Source organism: Anopheles marshallii, chromosome 2, assembly GCF_943734725.1.
Source record: "Anopheles marshallii chromosome 2, idAnoMarsDA_429_01, whole genome shotgun sequence".
NCBI classification, from domain to species: domain Eukaryota; kingdom Metazoa; phylum Arthropoda; class Insecta; order Diptera; family Culicidae; genus Anopheles; species Anopheles marshallii.
In genome coordinates, this window is record NC_071326.1 from 10,249,976 (window position 1) to 10,276,652 (window position 26,677).

The 26,677-nt window shown below is 45.1% G+C and overlaps 3 protein-coding genes across 3 annotated transcripts; 2 read left to right on the forward strand and 1 right to left on the reverse strand.

Moving 5' to 3' along the window:
* Positions 1-2,506: 2,506 nt before the first annotated feature.
* On the reverse strand, positions 2,507-3,102 carry LOC128709211 (uncharacterized). The gene is made up of 3 exons (XM_053804194.1): positions 3,051-3,102; positions 2,792-2,986; positions 2,507-2,715 (listed from the first exon to the last, which is right to left on the reverse strand). Exons 1-3 carry the CDS (start codon positions 3,100-3,102, stop codon positions 2,507-2,509), a joined length of 456 nt encoding a protein of 151 aa, XP_053660169.1.
* Positions 3,103-9,226: 6,124 nt separating this feature from the next.
* Positions 9,227-10,370, forward strand: LOC128707237 (pyrimidine-specific ribonucleoside hydrolase RihA-like). The gene is made up of 2 exons (XM_053802187.1): positions 9,227-9,721; positions 9,789-10,370. Exons 1-2 carry the CDS (start codon positions 9,227-9,229, stop codon positions 10,368-10,370), a joined length of 1,077 nt encoding a protein of 358 aa, XP_053658162.1.
* Positions 10,371-18,605: 8,235 nt separating this feature from the next.
* On the forward strand, positions 18,606-19,283 carry LOC128708465 (uncharacterized). The gene is made up of 3 exons (XM_053803444.1): positions 18,606-18,677; positions 18,759-18,914; positions 18,978-19,283. Exons 1-3 carry the CDS (start codon positions 18,606-18,608, stop codon positions 19,281-19,283), a joined length of 534 nt encoding a protein of 177 aa, XP_053659419.1.
* Positions 19,284-26,677: the final 7,394 nt, after the last annotated feature.

Genomic DNA, 26,677 nt, shown 5'->3' on the forward strand with positions numbered 1-26,677 from the left:
ATGCTATCCAGCCCGGTACGGTGAATCCCATTGGGAGATTTTCGGTCGGCCGAATGCCGGAAACGATTTATGTCTTAAAAGACGATCCGAAGCAATGTGTATCGCCGTGTGTGGGCTAGCGCTAGCCGCATCGAAAGGGTCGGGGGCCGTTTGTCTGCATCGAGTCGAAGTGATTTGTACATCCTCAATGCCCCGAATGGTCGTCGGTTTTTGAACCAGGTCGGGGTGAGAATGTCTTGGGAAATCTTTTACGCCTTCCAGTGTCTTACCTAGCCCAAGCCAATGCCAAGACGAATTGGTGTAAAATCTTGAATGTATGTCTTGTGCGAAGAATAAACAACCTAGCGCCCGTGGTTGGGCTGATATGTGAAAAGTTAGAAGCAGCGTATAAATTTCCCTCCGACCGGTCGTTTGTAGCTGCAGCGAAGGATGCGGCGCCGAACAGCGTTCCAGTTGTCCTTCCGGTCCTCAATGTATGTGTATGTGTGTTAGTACAGGACAAGGACGTTCCGCCCCGTAAGTACACAGGGTGCTTGTATACCGTATGGATCTGGTGCGATCGATGCGGATGGAGATGAGATGAGAAAGAAGTGGCCTGCTGGTGGAAAGAGTTGTTGGCGAAAGAGGGAATGAGGCTTCCAGCACCTTCCAGCCCACCTGGTGCAAGATTCCTAAGACGGAAACCACATTATATTATTAAAGTTGTTTATGTTTCTTATAATATCAAATTAAGAGTTGGAGATTAGTTAAGATAAAGCGCATATAAATTACGATAGACTTAAATTGATTTTTGCTCCGGCAGAGCGGATGGTATTTCGCGTGCTCTAAACCGGACGGTCGTATCGGGGCACGTCGTGTGATGTTAGCACCTCCCGGTTGCTGTAGTTCCCGGCAAATCGAAAGGGTGGCGTACCGCTGGCAGAAGGCAACAGGAGACGGTCTGTTTGAGTTGAGTTCACTACCGGGTGTTCTGTGTGCGTGTGTGTGGCCGTCTAGGAGGAGGTAGTGTATGCCCACGCGAGTACGTCGGTGTAGCGAACGAGGCCGCGGAAAGTTTTGTCTATGCGGCGTGTCTAATGTTACACCAGAGGTGAGTTATAGTGGGCTACGGTGGTAGCAACTTGTGCCATTTCCTGCCAACGGTGGTCGGCAGGCAGGACCACGGGACGCAACGTTCGATTGGCAGGATCGAGTTTCCTTATCCTTTTGGCCGGGACCGGTCAGGCCGCCAGGCCAGGATGCCAGGCCGCACCGACTAGGCACGGTGTTTGCCTTTGTTTGGCTAATTAATTATTTTAATTATTAATATGAATTCGACGCCACCGTGCTTATATACCTTGACGAACCTTCGCGTCTTTCGGGTACGTTGGGTACTTTGACTTTGTTTATCTATCAGCGACGGCAAGGCATGGGGTAAGCCGGCAACGGCAAAGTGTCGGAGAGTCATTTAGAAAGCGCACAAGATCACGGTAAGATATTTCCAATTTTCCTTCCTGCCAAAAACCAACGTGTTGATTGACTCGGTAGCCGCAGATACCCAAGCGCTGGTGTTGGTGTCTGGTCCGCCCTGTGTGCGTGTGTGTGTGTGTGTGTGTTTGCATAATGATAAGTTAGCCCCCATTGAATGGGTAAGTAATTTAAATTGATAATTTACTAAAGTTTTCCCCATGCAAGCATAGGTGGCAGAAATTGTGGGCGAATGTTTGAAACCACGACAACCAGCGACGGAGAGATCCTCAATGGACTCAATGGTTTAATTCCAAAAAAAGCTTTTGAAGGTTAGCTGAGACTCACGTTGATTGTTGTGTGAATATTTTATGTCAAGCTCTATCGACATGAACCGGATGGTGCGGCGCGAAATTCAATAACTGCAGGTGTTTGAAACAGTCCGGACTGCAAGGCATCGCTCAGGATGTGCTCTTTAGTTTTGAACCTTTGTTTGCTGTTGCTTTTGAATGCGGTTAAAAATGGTACGCATTTTCATGTTAAAACGCCTGGTAGCTGGTAGTATCTGCATTGGATTTGGTTTCGCCCTAGGTTATGCCACCCAGTGTGTGCACTGTATCGCACAAGGCGATGAACGTTCCTGCGACGATTCGGGGGAATTGATGGAGTGCAACCAGGAGTTGGCGGAGAAGTATCTATCGCTGTTCAATCGTGTGAACGAAGACTTGGACGTGGCGAAAGCGGATAAAACTCGCTTCAAGTGCTTCAAGTTCATGATTCTAGGCGAAGAAGTTTTCCATCTGAAGGGCTGCACCTACGAGAACCTTCCGATTTGTGAAAACCTGCACAACAACATGCATTGCGAATCGTGCCAAGGCAAAGATTGCAACGGCCTGTACATCGGTAGCTACGACGATGATGATGACCGGGCGGGCACTCATGTGTCATCGATCGGACTAATGGCCACTTGTGTGTTGATTATCGGTTTATTTCGCTTCACTCTATCGCGCTAGTTCAGCCAACCTCCTGGCGAGGTATTGGATGAGATCATCGCACCGCTTTAGCTGGAAATCATCAGCGTACCAATGATGATAGCTACACTCAGCAGCGCACTGTTGAGCGGATTTTGGGCGAGCTTATGCAACGTAGCGCCACTGTCGTAGTCGCTGTAACAGCTGAGGTTCCCATTGTATTGGTACGTCGGCTGTTTGCAAATGCTTTTAGTACCCGCCGTGCATCCTTGTACGGCAAATGTGTCATTCACGGAGCCTGGTAGTAGTATAGCAAATATTAAATTAAGAACTCCAGCAAAAAAAAAACTCGTAAACGGATCAACGCTACTCACCTTGCGGCTTAAAGCTCACCTTAACGCAACTATACTTGGAGGAGGTGGCCGTAAATTCGCTCACATTTTTGAAGTACGTCGACAACTGGATCACTGTTTGATTCACAATAGCAGCTGTGCAAGTAACTTTCGGAACGGTTTGGTTGGTATGGCAAGCCTGCACTCCAAAGCATGCCGGACATTGAGTGGCGAACACTGAAAGAAGGCAATTGATGTTATTTTTCTGTTACACAAAACACGCCACAGCGCCATCACGAACCATAGCTCACACAGACACTCAGTGTACAAATAAAAGCTAACGCACGGTACATTTCGATCACCTCTGTTCGGCTTGTTTGGCTATAATACTGATTGCCGCCGTGTGGGACGCGTTTTTATCAAAGAATCGGCGTCAATGAATCACTTGAAAATGTTACAAAAAGAGCACGCTTGGAACGGTTTGTTTGCGTTGACTTTAGATAAGTATTGCGGGCTGGTGAGTCTTAACGGGCGATAGTGCGACATTGTATATCACTGACACATCCACTATTAAGAGCTGTGGAAAAAAGTTAAATGATGAACCGAACCGAATAGCGTTCAGTGCAATTACAACATATGAACCACAGCTGGGGATGTACGGTGCGCTTGCTTGTTCCATTTGCAGCAATCAATTGGATTCCCAGATATTAAGCTCGCTTGAGTTTTGTGCTAATAAACTCAAACATACGCAGCATGCATCCATGCGGTCCATACGTCCGAAAAATCGAACTCACCACCGTACACGATTCGAAAAATAGAACACCAGATGCATTCAATTTCGGCTAACAAATCAAATTTGCCACATCAGAGAGTTGGCAAGTGGCAAATTGGAAGTTCGTGCTAGGGAATTCAGCATGCCAGTTACCCTGCCCGATGTGCACCATTTCGTAGGCGTTGCGGCAAATCACTAAACGAACCGTAGGTGTCCGGATTGGTTTTCCATCGTTTGCAGGGGTCCGTTGCTCGTCCGGGTGTTGCTCTCCAATGTCCAACGCTACCATTTTCGCCATGACATCGGTGCATGGATATGAGTGTATCAATAATAACTGCGGTTTGATCAAGAGCCACTTTCATCCCTTTGGCTGTCTCGTTCTGCCGTGCCGTGTGGGATGGCATCCGTACCGGAAAATGCTCTCCGGTTTGTACGGTACGTGCGGCTTTTGGCGGTGTCGAACGGTTCGTTCTGGTGCAAAAACCCCACACTTTCCGAACGCATCACCAGTGGGTAAAGGTAAAAGAGCAAATAATTGCATATTTGAATCCAATCCGTGTCCGGGCGGGGCTGGTCGAGCTGGTCGGGTTGGTGGAGCGGGGCGCTCTGGGCGATGAGAACGTTGTCATCGTTGGGTTCCGGCTGCGGAGAATCGGTTTGAGTGTCAATTTCCTCGTTGCGCTTCCAGGGGGACCACCTGTCCCTTGCCTTTGCCAGTGCGCCCATACAGCGCCAGTGGTCAGTGAGGCTATCTGTTTTGCTTTTTCATAGGCTGGTATGGCAAGCTGCCGGGTGCCGGATGAGCCGGGTGTCGAGTGTTTGGTTTTGCCATCGGCCATCAAATATGTAACATCCACAGCAGAGCCCCAATGTCGAACGGTCTCGACATTGCACAACCATTACCGGAGCACGCACGGGACAGATTGGGATCGGGGTTATTGTATTCGATGGTTATATGCATATTTTACGATCCATTCTCACTTGGCCGGCCTCGAGAGCACTTGGCCGAGGGTGAATGCTGACCGATGACATCGGTCCATTCAATGGCAGGAGGAAGTGGTTTTTATGCCGATGTTAACCGTATTTTTTGTTTTGCCCGGTGTTTCATGCTGCAGATTTGCATAGATGTGGGACCCGTTGCTGATGTCCGTGAGTGTGCAGCAACAGTGCAAAAAAAACTGTTCAATCTGTTGCTGTATTTTTTACTTTAAACAGGCAATTGAATACGACATTTCGATGGAGGCATCGAGGGAGATGGAGTGGCGTTCGGAGCGAATTGTGTCGAAAATTGGTGTGAACAGGATGGGATTGGATTTGATTGAACTGATCCCGATGGTGGGATAAATATTTCATCGCCATGGAGTTGATTATGAGCAGTTCGGTTTGATTTATGATGCATGATTTAAAATTAAATCACTTAATTGGTTTTTGCATATTCGATTGAGCGGGCGTGTGTATGCACATGCGACTGTCCTCTGCATGGTCACTTGGCCGTATGTCATCGGTGAGGTTGGACCCAGGGTAGAGAAGGGGACCCTTAATTGAACATCACACACACGTTTATTTTCATAACGTGAGTCATTTGTCAACCGGGGTACCCAAAAAGTGGTCAATTTCGTGTTTACAAAAGCCATCATCAAAGGTGATAAATTGGATACATTTTGGTCGTAAAATGAAGTCACAAACGCAACGAACTGGAAACGATAGAAGTGATTCGCAAATAAACGATAAGCGAAATAATTTGATGATTGTTTGATGCAGAGCACCAAAAAAAAATCATGCAATGAAAGTTTATAAAAGATTACAATGTTGACGGGAACTGATTGTACAGCTGGAAGGTCATAAACGAAACGGTGCTGAAACATGTTTGAAGTCACTGCGAAGCTGGTCGTTATGGCAATAATTGTAGTAAGTACAATATAAATCTTCGAAAGTGACTAAATGACTTGAAAAGTGTCTTGAAGTTAACTAAAACAAACTATTTCCTTGGTGTCAATTTATCCAGAACTTTAGTTTTGCACATCGAGGACATGGCGATAGAGACGATGACAACGATAGCGACGGTGATCGAGGATGGGATAGAGGTTCGCCCTACTGGAACAATTACCCTTCCACGACAACTGTGAGGTATACGGTAATAGGACTTCCCGGTTTTACAACTACAACTATTAGAAATGTGGCTGTAACTGTTCCTCCATTTACTGTGAATACGGGTTTTGATGTTCGAAATGGGTAAAAAGTAAGCAGACGATCAACGATGGTTTGACATGGCATTGGTAAATGGTGGGGCAATTAGACAGAATAAAACTTTAATTTAAACTCATCAAGGTGAAAAAAGAGTAAAATAAAATTTAGTTGACACCGTAAGAAGATGTGCGTTCGTTTAGTTAAATATAAAAGTTATACGGAACACTAATCTGCGGCCTATTTAATATTATTTAACATAATTCGAAATTATTTTAATAATCGCGTATCTCCTTTTTAACACTTTGGGCGGTTATATTTATTCCGATTTCATTCACAGCAAGTTCAATTCCCTCTGCATCATTTGTTATTAAAAGGAGTAGCACGAGGCTGGCCCACAAACTACTGAGCAACTACGTTATCATTGCATTGGGAAGCAGAATGCCATAACTCGAAGGCTCTGAAGGTGTGCGATTGGGTTGGGCGAAGTAAAAAAGGGCATAAATTAATTTACTTCTCTCGTCGCCTCGACACGGATTCGAGCGGCAAACCGTCCGCAGAGACTATGAAACCGGAAAACGGACGGGCCAACCAATTCAACCTGGAAAAGCGGAAAAGGTGTTAGCGAGCTATCTGACTTTATGAACTGCAAAGCCAACGGGTCGCAGCGCAAAGGAAGGTGGCGAATTAAGTCCTATTTTAATTTTTGTAACTCTTTGGTGGGTGAAGAATTCCTCAAATCTTTCCGAAATGGGGAACCGTGGAACTGTGGTAGCAATTTCGCGTACTGCCGGAACCGAAACGCAGCTCGTGAGATCTTGGTCCGCGGGCATTCGTGTGTTCGATGGCAGGGCGGAAGTGTAGCGTCGTTCAAGCCGAAAACTGAGCGCAATACATTACCATATAATTCACAATTATCATTTGGTGGAAGAGCTAATTGTGGTTTATGTGTGTAAAGTGACGTTGCGATGACGGTGAACGCTGGTGAAGCCGGAAGTGGTTTCGCTAAAAGCGCCTTCCATAAACATTGTCCAAGCCATATCCGTAGGCTTCTTTCGGCGGGACATTTGCTGGCTGGTGAAGATGCTGCAACGTGACTGGGTGAGGATGACGGTGGCATGGTGGCAATCACATTTTTATTCGTGGCATGCTCTGCCGGCGACTCCATTGCATCCATCGAGTAGAAAAGCTCCTTGTGGAAGTGTGTTACGCAAGCGGAAGGAAGTAGTGCCGGGAAGTTTGAGACACGTGGCAAAGAGTTGTACCTGTTATGATATTATTGTGGATTTAGGTGAATAAATTATAGCGAAAGTGGAAAGTTAATCAGAATGGTAGCTGGAGCAATCCCCAGCACTGTAGGATGTTTCCCATTTCTCTTCAACATTCCGTTGGGCGAAATGGAAAAACCTGCTCTAGCGAGAGAGAGAGAGAGAGAGAGAGAGAGAGAGAGAGAGAGAGAGAGAGAGAGAGAGAGAGAGAGAGTACATATCGAGGAAAGGAAATAAAGAGTGGCATCGTCGGGCGAGTAGCGTATAAAAATTAGCAACACCTCAAAACTAAACTAACACAATGCGGTGGAGTGCAGTTCGCGATAAGGGCAAAGGTGACAATAGCCATATAATGAATTGCAACTAGAAAAAAAGCGGAACAAGTTCCACCTGCCATCGGTAAAGTGGTGCAAATGAAGTCGGAGTAGCTACCCGAATGGTAGAAAAACTATGGTAAAAGTACAATGCCTAAATAAGATAATGAATATATACGACGTTGTTAATGCAACAATAAAACTACTGTTTGTATATTTCAACCGAAGCCCCACATAAACTCATTATGCATTAAACGCAATGGTAAGAATTCATTGGACGGTGCAAAAACCCGTCCTAGTCGATCGACTAGAGGTTGTTTTTTTGTAACGTGCGTGCGTGGCAGAGAATTGACAAACTAATAAAAAATGCCTTGAACTTGTCTTGTTCTAGTGTCAATGACCACCCTTTTGACTTGCGCGACTTTAGACGAAGTCATTTAAAAACAGGTTAAGACAACGTTTCATATATGATTGGCATACCAGAACAATTAACATACCAGAAGTACCTATAATAAAACCTCTGTATATTTTTTCACATCACCGTTTGCGTTTAAACGGTATTTCCAGCTGCAAACAAAGAGTAAGAGCCGAAAAGGAACAATTGTTGAATGTGTTCTCAGTGTGTTGTAGATCAGAGAAGACAACAGTTCGTGTGTGCCTTTGCGCCGTGAAGGTTAACAGAAGTTATAAGCGAAACAAGGTGATATAAGCAATAGAAGCTATCAGCTACAGCCGGTCTTGAACTCGAAGGATACGAAGGAGTGTTTTGTGTGAAAAATCTCAAGAACATTTTGATTGATACACCATTTGCTGATTTACCGTCCTTGCGCCTCTTCCAAATCAATCAAATATAGTTAACTCAATTTCTTGGCCCCGCTTTGCATAAAATTCCTGCAAATGATAGATGTACTATTTTGTGGCCGTAGTTGAGCAGAAAAAAAGGCGACCATCATCCACCCACTTAGGAATATTATTTATGACTTGCGAAACGTTCAACATCCTTTGGCAGCAAATGATAGCCGGTGCCGGATTGAGTGGTAGTTTGTGTTGAAGAACCGAGTGAAGATAGGCCAGCATCACATGGAGCGAATCGTCCTAGAAAGGAAACACGAATAAAATGGAATCAAATTCGCCGTGCGGTAAAACGACACACACACACAAAAAAGATCTAATAGAATAGCCCATCAATAGAAGCCCAGCGTAGTGGAGGGTGCATTTACAATGAGGCCATCGTGTAAAATCTGAATAGAAGATTAGGTACGGTCGTGTAACATCTTTGCCACAGTTCTCAAGAGGGTCACCACGCAGGATGGTTGGGATGGGCAGTGGCATTTGTTTGTGTTGCGGAAGAGTCGTTACCGATGCCGGTCGAGAGTTCGGAGAGGTCGTCAGGACGGTCCGGCCCTGTCGGGTGCCCGGGACGGATGGACAGACGGCTTGACTGCGCATCAAGCAGGAACGAAAAGTCAAGAAGGGCAGCATTATTTATGATTGCTACGGTGGTCAGCGAGCGGGGAAGGGTCCACTGGAACCGATGGGTGGAATGGGTGGTGTGGGAAGATTTAAAAAAAGTTCTCGTGAGAGAAAAGATCAAATCAATTCAATTTGTTACCATGTTCTGAAGATTGTTGATTCCTTCTTGATTGCGTAGTCACGGTAGAATGTTGAATGGAGGTTCGTTTGGGATGGTTCGGATTTGTTTGGCTTGTTCCATGGTTTTTTGGTTTTTTTTTCTGCCGTCGCTGTTGTGCTCCTCACGGAAAATCACGGAAGAAACGTTAGCAGGACGCTGTCGGACACGCTGACGATGCGGGGACGAATAAAAATTTAACGAGGGGAAATTGATATTTGTCTAGCCCATAAATTGCTGCCATTTTTTCGGGAATAAATTTTATAGCTTATTACGTCCAATTTGTAGCATCGGCAATTGAAATGAGGCATGATTCGGTTTCGGTGCGGCTTTGGGTCATTGCAGATGAGTTCGGCATTTCGTGCGCTTATGCTAATGGCCACGTTGGCCGGGAGCTTGCAAGCCATCAAGTGTCCGCTGGAGCGCAAGGACCGGGAAGAACCACGAAGAGTCATACTGGATCTGGATGGAGGTGGAGATGATGCTTGGGCGCTGGTAATGCTGCTGGCTAACGAAAAGCAGTACAACATCTGTGTCCTGGCCGTAACCTGCTCGCATGGAAATGCTCGTGTACCAGACGTGCTGGTTAATGTGTTACGCATCCTCGGTAGTCTTGGAAGATTGGACGTTCCGGTGTATGCTGGAGCTAGCGAGCCATTGATTACACCGGGACCACATCGAAACGCTTCCCACTATTTCTGGGGTAACGATGGGTTTGGAGATGTCCAGTTTGACACTTTGCCTTCTGTGGACTCGCTACATCCTCGACACGCAGTTGAGGCTATGCGCGAGCTGTTCGAAAAGGTAATCCGGTGTCGTGTACGGACGACAAGGAGTCAATCCTACTATATCATGTTGTTCAATTTGACAGTATCCAAAGAAGATCACCTTACTAGCGGTGGGACCACTCACAAACCTGGCCCTACTGTACAAAATGTTCCCGGAGACGAAAGACAAAGTAGGCGCCCTGTACGTTCTTGGTGGAAATCGGCACGGTGTCGGTAATACAGGTTCGGCCTCGGAGTTCAACTTTTTTCGCGATCCCGAAGCGGCCCATATTGTGCTAAATAACTCCCCTATGATCGTGCACGTGTTTCCATGGGAAACGGTACTGTTGCAAACGTTTACCACCAGATGGCGCTTTGAGACGTTCGGAGAAACGACGAACCCTGCCATAGAGGTGCTCAATCGGGTTGAAAAAGAAGTGTATGCGGATGAAGAAATCTGGACACCCTGCGATATGTACGTGGCGTCGATCTTCTTGAACAGCAGCATCCTCCAGTCGGTGCAAAGCTATCGAGCTGAAGTTGAACTAACCGGGTCGGTCACTAGAGGAATGATGGCCATTTTGCATCACGTGAAAGACGTCAATCAGCACAATGTGGTCGTTATAGATAAGATTGATTCCCAGGAGGTGCAGCGAATGTTAGTTGCATTAAACTATGAAAAGTGAGGCGAAGAACCGGCAGTTTGAAAAAAATGTTTGCATACCAACAAATGAACATTACATTGTATGCGTGATACAAGCAGGAGCGCGAAGCTGTAATGGATGAAGATGCATCCAGTCGTTTCATTTTTATGTATAATGAATAAATAGCACCAAACAACTAATTAAATGATTTACCATCCGGAACGTACGGTTTGTGTGCGCCTGTGGTTTCTTTTGAATTTATTGTGGCTTGACGTATTCACGTTCGCGTTCTGCTGGGAATGCATTCGTTAGACTATCGCATTAAAAGCATTTGCTTCGTACGTATTTTTTTTTGTGCAACATTTGTGTCGCAATTTGTTTGATTTTTTCTGTATCTTCTGCACCGTACCACTAGTATCTAGTGGCAAACGTTTCACTAACGCACGCTTATGTGAGCAAACCGAAACGAACACGCGTTAACCACGTAAATCCTTTCATATCATCGAGGTGTGTGTTGCTGGTTGGACGAGACAAAAAGCGAAATTTTATTTCATCCCTCAGCAGGAGCGTTGATTTACAACAAACCAGACCGGGGTGGGCCCGCGACTGCATCGGGCGGGCCGGCAGCTCCACGTGTTGTTTGTGTTTAATATGCTTATCTAAATATAAAAATGTCAGATATGTATTATGAAATTATAATATCCGAAAAGAATCATCATCCTCACGTTCCACGGCCACGGCGGTAGCAATGAAAGGAACGCAAGAAAAAAACCAAAACAAAACAAGGAAACTGAATAAAATCTGTTTCGCCGAAGCTGGCTGGCACTGCATAGTGACAGGTTTTGTGGCTCAGTGTGGCAAAAAACAAAACACCCAGCATGGTGGTGCAAATAAAAACCGGAACTGGGCAGAAATGCAAAAGCCATCACGCATCCGAGAATTCGTAATATGAGTAATTCCGTATGTGATACCGAATGGGAAAAAGGCGAGCAAAGGACAAAAGAAAGAAACTGTGAAAAATTTCTATCACCATAAAGAGCAAGAACAGAGAAGGAGACAGTTAAAAAAAACTCCCTCCCACCAACCTCGCCGGAGAACCGAGACAAAAATGCCTGAATGAGCTAAAGACTGAATGCGCGGTATGTGAAAAAAAAGCGGGCTAGTGGATGAATAGATTTGAGAAACGGTTCCAGAAGGACATGCTTATCTTGAGAAGAGGATCGAGTTCTAGCTTTCTGGTTGTGAATTAAATAAAAATATAAATTAAAAGCGAACTCGCGAAAGGTAACACAAAGCGGGAGGCGAGGTACATTTCGTTGGGGGGAAGGGTCAGAGAAAAAGGTGCAAGACAAGCATAATTATATAAAGCAGTATTATTATACTCCACATGCTCCAAGGGTCAGTTATGATGCGGATGTGGAGCCGGGTGACGAAGAGACGCAAATGGTAACGTGTGTGAGCGAGGGTTTTTTTTCTGTGTGCCCAACGTAAAAGATGATTCCGTTGACAATAATAACAAAACCAGAGATTAAACCAACGACAACATTTGCATTGGCAAAAGGATGCCGGGTAAGCCGAAAGGAGTGCGAAACTCTCCGGAGGCCTCCGAAACATCCTTTACACCGCACGCATTCATCGTTGCAAGAGTACAGGCGCACGTTTATCTGTTTTGCATGTACAAAGAGGTTGTAATTTTTAAAATTCTTCTAATGTCCACCAGTGCAACGCGAAGGAGGGGGCAAATAATAAGGGTAGCACGTAGTATGGCTCCACCGGTAGTACCTTTTGGGGGGTTGGTAGGTACGACGGGGCATTGTAAGCAGCGGTGTATGTGTGTGTGGGACGCATTAAAACCGCCACGGCAAATCTCGTGTTGGTTGGTAGTTTACAAGAATAATGAAATTAAAATAAGCGCAGAACCGCGGGATAAGCGCGCGGCCACGGGAATCGTAAGTGAAATGCTTCCGAGCGTTACAATTATTTAAAATTGCATATGAACAAAATATATTACAATTATTATTAAAAGATAACATTTACGGCCACGGCGCGCTAGTGGGTTTTTTTTCTCTCTCTCTTCTTTATTTCGGTACGTTTTCGCTGAATTCCCATTTGGAGGAGGTTTAGATGGACATGAGGCAATGTACGGTACGTGATCGGGTGCATTTTTCTTCCCGCTTTTTTTTGTACACCCCCTTTGAGCTATTCATGGCCCTTTTGGGTGGTAAATATTGGGGAAATGGGTGAACGGTAAGGTCGAGTCGGGCGGTCGAGTTGGTGTGTAAAAATAAATTAAAATTCTTGTGGTCAAAACTCGTCGTTTGAGGCCGGGCATAACCGATTAAGGCAAGGCGGCAAGATCTTGTGCATATGCGAGAAGGTACGGGCCTTATCAACGGGTTTGCTGATGGTTTGGCCAGCAATGAAGCGGGCTGCAGCTGGGAGTAGTTCCTTTTTATAAGTTGCCCTCAGGGAAGCGTACCGGGTTGGGCCGTCGTTCCCCCGTTGAATGTAAATTATCTCCACAATGGGTGACACGGGCGCACGACAGCTTCCGAAAGGATGGCAGCTAAAAAAAAAAAAACAAGCACAGTCAGTGAGGCTGAGTTTTGGGCAAAGAAGGCGCCCCAGCTCTCTAAAAAGCCAAGGAAATCTGTCACTCTGGGAAAAAAGACATACAAACACACGGGAACGGTCACTGGAGAAACGTGAAAGTTGGAATGAAATTAATTTCTAAAAACATAAACATAAAAGACAACAACGTCACGGAAGCTGGCTGCTTATTGTACTCACTATATTAGAGGGTGAGTGACTTCGGCGGACTTAGTCCTGGTCCTTTGATATGTTGTTTTGTGTGCCAGACAACTTAACATGCGAGGAGGATGGGAGGACAGAGCACAAAAACTCCCTGCTTTTGAGGGACGATTACGATGCATGCGAATGTTGAACGTGATAATTTGCATTCCATTGTAAGCGTATGCTTTTGGAAGTCGGTTAGAAAGTCGGCCCCATTCCCACCATTGCGGCCATTTTCCCGGCGAAGTAAATCTATTAAATGTGAAATCCCTTATCGATGTCGATCTAAATGCAGAAGCAGTACTTCGCCCTCGCATCCACGATAAAGCAAGCCGCGTGTGAACGAAGATGTTTGAGCAAACAAACGCAAAAAAAGGAAACTCGTATCTGTTGCGTGCTTGTGGTGAAGATGTCTTTCAGGACAGGTTTCACTGTTCGGAGTCAACGATGTGAAAAACCCGCCACATTGGTGCAACGTGATTTTGCAGATCACTTTACCACGCTTCTACCGGCGACAGTGGAGCCGCCTAGACATGATTTTCTTGTTCCGGTTTCGATATTTATCATATCTTTTTCCGATGGGGCAAGAGTATTGGCAGGAGAACATTTTCTTCCAGCCCCTTCGGAGTATCAATGTGATGATGAGAAATAAACGTTTCACAAGCGGCGAACGGAGAGGCGGCAAGCCAAAAACCGATATTGTAAATTTTAATATCACGAATTTTATTACTTTTTAATATCACGTTTCCCTCTTTCAAAGGCTTTGTGTTCCGCCTCGATTTCTCCGCCCATTGCCCCGACGACTGCAATAGCGAAGCATGTGTATCGTGTGTACCGTGCAATTTTTGCTTTCATGTGATTTTTTTTTACCGCGATGAAATGATGCTTTGAAGAGTATTCGACAGACTGGCTTTGTGCGTTCGTTTGGCGGGCTTGGAGTGAACAGCAAAACCGCGAAAGATTATGTATCGAGGCGTAAAGTGAAGCATGAAGTGTGCCAGAGCAGGAGCATCGTTGGTGTCTGCCGCACTCCACCAACAAGCAGGAAGTAATTGATATTAGGGAATAAATATTGAATACATTATTTATCTATTATGTATGGTAATTTAGCATGCATAATTTATTTGTAGAGAAAAATTTCAATTTCGCCAAACACTCGGAAGGTCGAGAAGTGAGGCTTGTCTTCTCTGTTTTTTTTGTTCCTTTTCGACGATCGAGATGGTAAGTGATTTTTCCTCCGCCAAATGAACAGTCTATTAGGGATGGGATGGGTTTTGAAGCCGCTTCGACAAGCGTCCCTTTACGCTGTGTCTCGTAAGTTTTCCGTGTGAGCGTGGCTGCCAATTTTTTTTGTTGCGCCATTCTCCTTCGCAGCGCACCATGAAAGATGAGCGCCATAAGAACCGAAAGGAAATCAAACGATACGAAACGGATTGGAACGGAACGCGAAACGGCAAAAAAAGAAATTATTGCTTAATAGAAAGAAAATGATTAAGACGATATTGACGACGACGGCAATGGAGACGCACGGCCATGCTTTGCTGGCGTCGGCAACAAAGGGATGGTTGAATGATTTCAAAGATTTGCGATGGTTGTGTGAAGTTTAATGGCGTGCTGGCACCGGGAAAGCGGAGCAATGCTGTTTCCCTTATTCTCTCACACACACCAATTTCACCAGTGCGGGGTCCGTTTCGGCACTGTGCATAAATTGCACATTAATTTTATGGTTTCACCATCAATATGGTGGAAATTAAGTGAAAGGAAAGAGATATTTCAAGGATAACGACTTTTTGATGTATGATATGCGCCTTGTTTGAGGGTGAAAGGAAGGAAGGCAAAAAAAAAATACGGGAAGTAGAGAATAACGCGCAATGCAATTCAGACGTTGCCGGTTTTAGCGATAAGAACGAACCATTAACTGCAAGCTACATCCACATCCCCGGCCGATGGGTATGGGATTAAATTTTTCCCGAGCATGGCCTGCTCGAAATGGCTCATTAAATATCGACTAGAAAATATTGATTTGCCCAGCGGTGCGTAAGATCTCGCGGCGCGGTGGAAAGAAAACCAAAACAAGGAGATAGATTGAGTCATTAAAGCCGAGGAGCACATCTTGAGCAGGGATGGAAGGTCTTTTTCTCCTTTTTGTCGGTAAGATAATGGGATTATTCATTTCTTTATCAAACGGTTGCATTCAAGAAGCTATAAAGTGCCAAAAGTCATGTCGTTTCTGCCTGCTAGCCACAAATAGAATTATAAACTTACAGTATCGGACCAGCCCAGCAAATCTCCCGGGAGTTAAAGATAGGCATGTGTGTAGCACCGACTGAACAAGGAGATTTTATGCTTCAACACGCAATGATGTACGGTCCCCATTGCGAATAGCACATATGCGGTTACCTAGGGGCGCTCTAAATGATTCCGATATGCGATGAATACTTGCGGTAAGAATTTGTCTGTTGATATACATGCAATTACTCTCACCCTCTGTACGAATCTCCGGAACGAAGGGTTCCCGCTGAAGAAGCCCCAAGTTGCAAAACGGATGTATAACAAGGTAGAAAGAAAGTGCCGGCGTGGTTGAAAAATGCAGAAGCAAAATAAACAATATATTCATTTCACTTGTTCTACACATCCCTTCCAGTGCTGTTCATCGAAACGAAAGTCTATCAGAGCGAGCGTAGTGCCTTCCCACACGCGGTGATGCATCGCGAAGGGTGAATGAATAAACAAAAATGCAAAATGCCGACCGAATCGAACACCCCGCACCAGACCAGAAAGCATTATGCCTATCGGTGTCCTATCTGTCACTTGAAATCTGCAAGAATCCACCCGAAAATGCCATTTTTTTGTGAGGTTGTGTTGAAGGACGGTTGTTGTTTAGATGCGGATCGGTTGAATACCGTTTCTTTCCGTCTTCGATTGTTTGGGAGAATATAAAAGGATTAGGGAATATGCTCGGGAACACTGGATGGAGGGGTTGAGAACACAACGCATAGCCACCGTCCACAATGGGTTTCAACGGTGGCGGAAGAATCCATCGTCGAAAGGATGCGTCCGATACGGTTGAAGTATTCGGCAGTTCTTCGTTTTTTCAGCTGAGGTTGAATGGGCAATTGAGCAGCATCACATATCTTACGTATCGTCTACCCGCTTCTACCCCCGCCCGTTCCCTGCTGTCCACCCATAGGTGGAGGAATCCGGAAAGACAGTTTGTTGAATGGAGCGGCGTTGAACGGCGCAACCGAAACGTATGTGCCGGAACTGAAAGGATATTGGAAAATCGCTTTTTTATTGCGGCCAAGAGATTGTCCCGGGGTTTTTCGGTCCGAATTTCCCGGGAGGGAACCCTAGGAGGGGCCAGTTTTTTCTTTGCCTTCATGTGGATGTTTGTGTTGTCGACCTTCATTTGCTATGATATACACATGCACGCTGCGGGTTAAGAGATTTGTAGCGTGATACGTGGAATATGGCAATGGATAGACTGTTTTTTTTTGTTGTTGCATGTCTTCCCTCCGGCCGGAAGCGATTTGGGGCGGGCGAAGATAACTCTACCGATAAAGTGGAAAAGGGTCCACAATTGAGTTATAGCGTTCGAATTGCGGCCACTTGGTAGACAGCGCCGGTTAGTGCTGCCTCCCCGGGACGGCGCATCGATCGAAGGGGACGGGAAGAGTTTTTATGTAGTTTTAATGTATTGATATCCATCATCAAATTTGTGCGTTTGTGTATGGTGACTTTGATTTATTGAACAGGCATAAATTGATGTATTTTTTTGTTTTTTTTTGGTTCGTCATGCTCAAGTGATCGTGTTTTGTTTGGGAAACCGTTTAGATGGATATCGAACACAATTTGCATACATGGAAGGTGATAGTTTGGGTGAGTTTTGTTTTGCGAACCCAAGTTTAGTACGACGTATCCGGCGGTGTACGATATTTTTCAGTATCTATCGACGAATGGCGAATTGCGCGGGAGCATCAAATTCTCACCCGGGCAATGGACGGTTTATGGGCGCCTATCCATTTACGTGTTTGAAGTAATCCGATAAGCTGTTTGTTGCGTACGCTGTTCTCATCGTAAATCAAACGCAGAGAGTGTATGGTAGATAGTGCGAAAATCGCATACGCATAGCCTATAAATACGTGAAGTAGGCTCGGTAGCAATCCGCCTCACGTGCCCTTCAGTGGTCGGAGTGGTATCGGTATCGTATTGCAACAATCCATACATCATGCCGAGAAGATGGCGAAACCGGGCATCTGCCAGGCACGGGGGACACAATCGAGTGCTAATGTGTGAAGACGCGTCGAAGGAGTTTGGTAAAATGAAATTTGACAGCTTGCCAGGCAGTGAAAGAAGTGGTTCTTCGCTGGAGCTACTCTGCCCGGCTGACAGGTGAGCCAGGTGTGGGGTAGCCGAGTGCGCGAGGTGGCCACCACTGTGTGAAGGGCGTGAAAGCAAACACGTAATGAAGTGTCATGGGCGGCGCTCAAGTTTTGCTCAGGCAAACGTCTTCCACACGCTGCCGGTGGTGAATTATGGTTGCCACTTGGAGGATGAAATATCTATTATTTATTGCAATCACTGACATCTTCGCATGAACTTGTCTCGTTTGTTTGGCCGGGCGCAAGAATCTCGCGCACCTCGCAATCGGTAACACACGCAATCGAGTCACGTTCGGCGAGAAAAGTCCTTTTTGCGGCGTGAAAGCCGCTTCCAAATCCGGGCCGCTCCTTACCGTTGGCCACCCCCCGCGAACACAAATCCAATCATTATAAAGTGCTGCCAATATATCATCTGGCCTGCGGAATCGTCAACATCGCGCTGAGCGGCTGCGTCTGAGATGAATTTATGTAAAACCAATCCAAATAAATGAACCTGTTAGGGGTAAAGTCATTTTTTCCATCACCCGGAAGGAGTTGTACTTGCACAAGGGGTCGGTTTGAAAGCATCCTTTCACCAGACGACCCACCCAATGGAAGATGATTTATTGGCAGTGATTTATCGGCTTCCTTTGGCGCACTGCACGCTGAATGTCTTGAGGTTTTTGGTCGGCAGGCAAAAAAAAAAAAGAAACAGGAAATCCTTTTCTCCGAATCGAAATCGTTAAAATCCGGCGTCAGATTGCCACCGGAATACGAAGGGCCATTATCGCCGACTGTGCAGGCGTAAGATATTATTGAGCGCCGATTTGAATACGCAATTCAGTGAATTGAGTGGCGTTTTAAAGCTTTTGCGGGTTTTTACAATCTAACGTTGGATATGCAGTGGAGATGTTTTCAAGCGGCAGTGTGTGCCGCACGTAATGTTTCATGTGACTCCACTGTCCATTACGCTTGGTCACGCGAGCAAGTGTGTAATTAGTGCTCTTGTAACGATATCGATCACAACACAACGGATCACCGTGCATGAAGTGGTTGTGAAAGTACAGTATTAAAAAGATAGTACTGTATAGTTTCGGTATCAGTAACGGTGACGGAAGCTACTATGAACAAGACTCGGGCAATTTGGTGCACATGGGCTATGGTATGGTGTTCTTTTGCCCTGGTGGATGGAGTTGTAAGTATTGGCCGGTTGGAAACAAACAGAAGGTTTACTATACATTCAAACGCTTTTTTTTTGCACAATTTCCAACCAAAGCTGTACGAAGTTCTACTAAACAGCTTTGAGGCAATTCCTCAGGATTTAGACGACATGCTCGAGTATGGGACGATCCGGTTGACTCGTCAGGGAAAGAATGAGCTCGGTGTTTCCGGGTCCTTTAGAGTGCTTCAGAACGCTGGCACAGAAACGCAGGTAAGCCTTTCGGTTGCTGGATGCCCAAGATCGATAAACAGTTTCTTTCCGCGCAATGGTTAGGTTCGCTGGATAGTCTATAAAGTCGATTTCATGGGACACAAGCATATGTTCATCAATGGCGCTGGTACGTTGTGCGAAATCATCGCGAAAGACGAACTGATCTATCCTGCACTGCTGGAGGTGTCCAACTTGCCGCCGCAAGATTCGTGTCCCTTTCCCAAGGGCAACTACACGGTCAATAACTACGTTTTGGATGAGCATAGGTACCCACCAGCGTTACCAGCGAGCGATTGGATAATAGAGACGATAATGACCCGGGAGGGTAAAATTGGGGCCGGTTTTAGGGTGAGCTTCACAACCAAATGAAATGTTTGTCAATGCTGTAACGCTTGTAGAGCTGCAGCCGGTAGCTGGGGAGCAATTCGAAAAGCAATCATTAAACATCACTTGCAAACAAGATCATGTTTAGATAGTTAGTATCAGGGTATAATTAAAGAGCTGTCTCGTTGGTGTGTTTAGTGTTATATGTTCTATATGACAACATTTAAATTGGCAGTTTGATATGAATTTGATGGGCGTTACATATCACATGCAGTTCATGTCAAATAACAAGCAAATGATGGATGGGCTATTTTACCAAGGTCTCTATTTACTAAGTTTAGTCAATCAGTAAAAGAAACATTTCAGGTTGTTTATATAATAATATCAGCTAGAGTCCTTCAAGTTTTAAATGAATACGACTTATCTTGGAGGGAAGTTTTTGATTTAGTGATATCGGAACATTAGACCAGCTTCAGCCCTGGACCGTTAGTAAGAAGACAAGAAGTTACTATTAAATGGGCTCGAACACTCAGTCTCTTGACACTCTAGTGGTACGCATTACAGATATCTGTCACTGCCTTCAGCTGGTTCCATATCTTCATCTCTTATTTATGGGCTTGTGTCAATATCCATCCATCAGGCGAGATCCATCCCGGCACACGTAACACGTACATTATCGAAATCATTCCCAGCTTCCATTGCTCACGGAAAACAGCCTCGTGTGGGTTAAAAAAAAATGAACATACACGAAATACGTGCGATTATCGTATAAACCAACGAATTATCGGCCAGTACCGTGCCGTAGCGGTTCCGCAAAGCCAGCCCCAAATATCATCCTTCGTTCGGTTGGACAGGTTTTATTTGTTTTTAACTGCACTTCGTGCCGCTAGTGACAGCGAACTCGTCTGCGCCCGAAACGAGCAGCGGCAGTTTCGGCACGGCCGCAGGCAATCGGATCGGCCCACTGGAAAGGGCAAGGAAGTTCTGGGTCCATATCAATAAAAGTGAGGAATTCTCACATGGGCAATTGTCACCGGGTTCTAAGCGGACTTGCGTTTATTCCGGTGTCACCGGTACCCTACCAAACTGTCCACCCACAAGCCATCAAACAGTGGTAGCTCTTTCGGGACGTCGTAAACGGGTGCGACTGGGGACTGGGGAACAATGAGGGTGGATGGGGCGACATAATCTGAACTAGCTTGGTAGGTGGCTTACGGGTTGCAGTACATCCTTCGAGCAAAAGATGTTCCCGCTGACAGATGACTTTCGCCTTTCGGTGACGGGGCGCACAGTGCAGTTCGGTTTGACGACACGACAGCGATGACGGATCAGCTTGGCTGTTTTTGCAGGGTTCGTCCAGTTTATGGGTTTTTAACAACTCGTTAGTTTTCACTTAAGACATTTTACGTTCTTTGAACGACGTTTTCTCGTGACGCGGCATCGTGGTACCGTGGATGGTCGGTTCGCATGAGCTGCAGCGTGGCCATCGTCATTTCGCCACGGTCGGCCATCGAGAGGCATTATTTCACCTACAGCCATTCCTAGTCCGGCCCGATTACGGCCGTTTGGAATCCCTCGGACGTAATAAGCAAACCTAATCCCGGCTGATTTTCTTTTCACCGATTCGATGAACCGACTGCGTTGGTATTGCCCTTCCCCGGGCAGGTTCGGTAAAAAAAAATGGAAAGGACTCCAGAAGATGATGACGGCTGCAGGCTTTGTGGCTTGCAATATTTTATAATTTGATTATAAATTAATTTTTGACCCCAGCAAACATCTTAGCCGGGAAGGGCAAGGGGGATTCGCGGCTGTCATGAGAGTGCCCAGGTAGATGAACCCTTTTTGCCCGCTACATTGGCTACCGATGGTTTCCGGAATTCCGGCCAGGATCCTTGCCTTTGATCTGGTGGTACGGCGTGACGCCTTTCCAGAGATAGGTCGGGAGGCGGAAAAGCCAGGGCCGACGAAATCCCGAGCGACCGAGCGTTAAATTTAAGTCATTTGACTTTACGGCGTTCGCTACTTGTGCGTCTCTTTGCGAACTAAGGGGGGCGGTTGGCTACTGTCACTTTGATTGGTCCATAAAAAAACACAGAACGGTAGGACGCCATAATGAAAGGGAGGGGACGATGGAAGGTAATTTAGCTCTGCGCGGGATTTTTTCTCCCTTAGTCGTTGCCCGTGGGTCTTTGGTTCACTTTCTTTTTGACCTCTCGCGAGATTCCTTTCGCGGGCCCTGTCAACTTGGACAGACCGTCCCAAGACACGGTATCTTGGACGAGCACACAAAAGCGCACAGGATGGGTCATTCACGTGACAGAAAAAAACCGCTTCGTTCACCAAAGAAACCATATTTGAAGTGAAAAAAACATCCAAAGCCTTCTGGTCGCGTTAGAATAAGAATTAAGAAAAAGGAAAGAAACTACCACTACCAACGCTTTCATGCCAAGTCCCTAAACCTCTGGACAAGCGTAAATTGTGGGAGTAATGACGACCGTCCCTCGGGGATGGACCGGCGCCGCTTCTGTTCGGTATGATTTATAGATATTATCTGTAATTTGAAGATATTTGATAATTTTTTATGTAAATTCATAATTAAAAAATTTATTAATGTCCGTTCCACAAAACGTTGTCCGATGGATGGCAGCAAGCGGTCGCGTTTCAGTGCGGAAAGATGGGAAATCGTGAAATTTCCTCTCTTTCGCCATGGGAAAAGGAATTAATATTTCTATCCACGTTGCTATAAAGATTTTTTTTTGTTATTTCAGGAACAAGTTTTGACAGACAGATATTGGAACATTTTTTTAAGTGTTCCTTTAAGGAAGGATTCCTTTTCCAATAAATTACATTATTTTCGTAAATTAAAGATAGCAAACATGAGCCGGAAATGTGAAGGGTGCAATAACAATAACGATTCTCACTTATTTGGATTGTTAGTTCTTAGTTTAACGGCTTATTTCCCATCGTCCAAATATCTTTAAACTTCAACATCGTATACGCCTGAATGAAGGCAATGCGCATAGCAACAAGCGTTACACACCGAAAACGATCGGTAAAATGCTGCTTACGTGTAAGAACAAATCATCGGTCAAATAAAATACCATTCTTAACTATTGTGAATCACTCTTTGAATGTATTTGAATGGAAAAGGGGTTACATTTCCTCACAGCAGACAACACCACTAATAAGGTACCATCAGCAAGTTTGTCCATAATGAGAACACGATTCCAAATGTGTTGAAGAAACGCAGCGTAACTAAACTCGAACGTCCGTAATTGTTGTGAAACTGACAGCTAAATTTAGCATCACGGGCTGCAGTAACTGTGGCTGGTGGTTGCAAGACTGTGTTTCTTTCGTTTCGTTCACTTTCTTGTTTGAAAGTTAGAAAGCAGAACGTGTAGAAAAGTTTTGTGGCGTCCGCTTTCCCCACCGAGCATGTAATGTCAGAAATCGAACTGTCATAAATAATGTTACAAATTGCTGATCCCTAAACCTCAGTCCAGGGACTGTTCGTGCCGGGCCGGTGGGGCTTATGTTGGCATGTGATGAAAACTGAAATTTAGGAGGATAATTAAATTAAATCGAAACAAGACGTTTGGTGCGGTTCGGTTTTGCAGTGTGCTGTGCAATGACTACGAGGGAATAAAAACGTTGGTAAAAAAATTGCACCACACTGCCGGTAGACAACAGCGCAGAACGGAAATTGCTTCCGAAAATATTCAACTCAGGCCCCCGGTTGGGTTGGTATGTGGCGTACGGAAAAGGTTCTTCCGGTGTAGTTTTGTGGACATGCAAAGACGCAAAATGATTCGTCGAAATGCGGCAGTCTGGTAATTGGAAATGTGTTTCAGGTGGAAAAGTTATTGCTTTCGTTGCTCAATCGTTTCTTTCTGGGTTCTGTAACTCAATGCGATCAAATCCCATTCGTGTACCGTATCGTCAAATTATGTGAAACAAGAATCCAATGTGTAAAATTAGACGCTTACCTTCAAGAAAGGCGATAGGAATGGGAACAAAACCAAGGCGAAGGAAAAAGAGGATTACACGACCTGACAGTGCCAATCCTTTTGAGCTGATCACAAACCCAAATGCAGGTTTGCTATCAATCTGCGAAGAAGCGTTTAAGATTTTCTTTTCCAGCGTTGGTGTTTTCGCGAGATCCCTAAACGGTTAGGATCGTCAACGGATTTTTGGAAATATACCCCGAATATCATTTACTGCCAGTCGTTTACTCGCCCAACTCTCCATTACGCCTACGGTAGATGGTGGATGGATGCGTTACTTCTCGTGCAAGCCGGTGACAGATTTCGGCGTGTTTGGATGTTTTTACTTTTTTTTGCTCTATTTCAATCACATCAAAAGCATAATCGGGGAAAATTCTTTTCAATTTTCTTAGCGCCCTCGCTGCTGCCGTTGGTGGATTCGCTCACAAACCTCCGCTCCAGCGTTGTGTTTCACGGTAACTCAATCTTTTATCTCAATCGCGCATGCAGTACTGTGGAGCCAGGAAAAGTAGGCTGTGTTTGATAGTAGTTGACATGATGCTCTCAACATGCCAGTGATGCGTGTGTTTTCTGTGGAAATGTGAGAGTGAGATAGCAGTGAACGTGAGTAGAAAATAAAAAAAATCAATAGTGATAGCAGTGTTTTCTTTTGATCCTACTTCACGAGGAATCATTGGCGATTTCTTTGAAGCAAAGTATAATTAAATGACTTTAAGCTGTTGGCATTGTTATCAAGCAAAAAAGGACACCTTTCGTTTCTGTCTTCCCACACACTTTTGACTTGCATTGTGTGGCATGTGTGTTTGAACACAGGTTGTCCACTAATGCCCACAATTGCTTTTTCAAGATGTAGCAATCACCCTCCATGGTCGGAATTGAATGAATTCTCTTCCATCCCAGAATTTAGCTTTCATGCCCTTTTTTGTGGTTCAATGTAGTAGAATTTGCGGTACTGTTTACCAGACGCTAGACATGCTCTGGACGCTCCGAAGCCATCCTCACGCCCGTTGTGTGATCGAGAAAACATCTTGTAAGTTCGGTGGGTTTATGGTTTTTATTGTCAAAGTTTTCTTGCGATTCGTTCGTCTCCCGCTGGTGATTTCTCCGTCCGAATCGTGTTGTGGCTTCCAATATAATTGTGTTCAGAGATGGTGTCGTGGGGACTTGTCTAGAGGCTGCTGTACGGTTCCTTCTGTTTGAAAAGGGTCTCATGGTTTGGTATGGCTGCACAACATCACACAACTGTGAATTGAAGATGGGTGCTGCCCAAATAAAGGGAAATATTCGTTTTTCTCATCGATTTTCGAATGTCGAATGCAGTGTGATCTTACGGACATTTGATCAGGATAGATGATAATGGCTGAAGACATTGGGGTACTTGTGATAAACAGACCAACACAGGAAATTGAAGTTTGAACCACGTAAACCTGGTCTCCCAACACGGTTCATTGTTTTATGATTTGTTAATTGAAGGTCATTTGCCGGTGTTTGCACTTAAAACTATTTAAAGTAATTTCTTAAGATCCTAAGTTCTTTACAGTTTACATAGCGAGATATTAATTTCTCTTCGTACACAAAAGGGTTTTTGCACTGTGAGATCGATATTTGTGTGAAAAAGAATCGAAAATAAAGTAAGCATAAGAACAAAAAAAAAAGCGTTCACTTTCATTTTTTGTGACACTTCGGGGAAAGACGATTCTGTATCAGTGAGATCTTGTACCGTGATTTATGCTTTCCGGTGGTCGCTTAAGCAACCGCAAAACGAAAAAGATTTTCCTCCAATTTCACCCACCCCGGTGGGCGAAAAAGGCATGCAAAGGAAGGCGTGAGGGAGATGGGGCATGAAGTCTAAAAAAACATCATCTAATGATAACCGAGATATCATTACCCACGGTGGTGCCTGGCCATAGGCGAAGGCGTAAAAGGGCATAAATTAATTAATGAAATTAACAATAAATCATAAAAATTTAATTTAAAAAATCCACAAATTTTCCATTTTTCTTCCTTTATCGGACTTCTGGCTTATTTGAAGTTTGTTTTCCACGTACCCCCTCTCGCTCTGTCTCTGGCACTCGCTGGTGTTCGGTTTTAGCGTTTTGTATACTTAAAATGTTGTACCGTGACGAAGGTTCAGCCCGCTCAAGGATGGGTGGTGCGGATAAGGGGCCGTGGCCCACAACCCGTCGAAAGGGAGTGAAGTGAAAACAGTAACCCTTTTACTTGATCCCGTTCGCCCATCCGAGACGGGGCGAAATTTTTCTAGTTGCTAGTTGCGTGGTGGGATTCCTTTTTGACTCATTTGAAGTTGTTGGGTGCGGGAGGCCATTTTTTTGTTGTTGCTGCTATTCCCGTTACTTAAACCATCATTCCTCCCGTGGCAGAAACCAATTCCGATGGTAGGCGCTGATGGCGCAACAACACCCCTGGCCATCGGTAACGGCCATCCCGGGCCGTCCGTGCCCAGCCCCAACCAGACCTCGGAGGAGTTGAGGAAGAAATATCAAATATTTACTTTTAATTCGGATCATTCTTTTTTGTTTGCCGCTCACGCCACACGCGAACGTACTTTTTTGTTTTTGGTTTTTTTATTTCCGACCCAGGCGTTCCCTTAGAACTCGTCAGATTTTCTTGATTTTCTGTTGCGTTTCGTTGCAATGCGGTAAAGGGCGCGCGTTTATTTTTTACCGGTTTCGCTTGTACTTTTTGGCGTCAAAAGAAACGGGAGACACAACCGGTAGAAAAATGGGAAAACGTCGAAGAAATGGGCGAAACAAAGAAAAAAAGTAAAAGGAGTGTATGCAGAATTATACAGGAAGCAATTTTCCGCCGGTGGCATCGAGCAAAACGATTCAAGTACAGTCTGTGACGAGGTTGAGATTGTTTTTTTTCTGCTCTTCTGTTTCTTTGCTTCAGCGTCCAACCCTTTCGTTTTTGGTCAAACACGGCCAGGGAGCCATGGCAGTAAATCTTTCAATAATTTAGCCCGCCACTTTTTTTTTTGTTCTTACTTTTCCGGCGTTTTCTAAGGTTGTTGCTCGCTTCGGTTATTTCTGTCACTTTCTGCCAAACTTTTGGCCCAACCGGCAGGCATGGGCCCCGGGACCGTCATCTGGTTAGCTGGGTAGCGGACGTCAACCGTGCTTGGCCAGTTGTTTGGCGAGTGGATAAGAAATGAGGCGGCTTGGCACACCAAAAAAAAAAGGGTTGATATCTCGGGGGTATCTGGATTCGGTGTGATTTTTTTCCCCGCATCGAGTCATAGCTTTTGCATTCTTTCATCCCTTTTTGCGGCGTTTAGCACAGGCGAACGGTAGGGGGGAAAGACTTTTTGTATTTTGAAAGTTCTTTAATTTCAATTTTAAGCTAGAATGAAAAGATGAAAAATTCATCGCCATTTGTCGGGTACCGCCATTTGGTATGGCAATGGAGAATCAA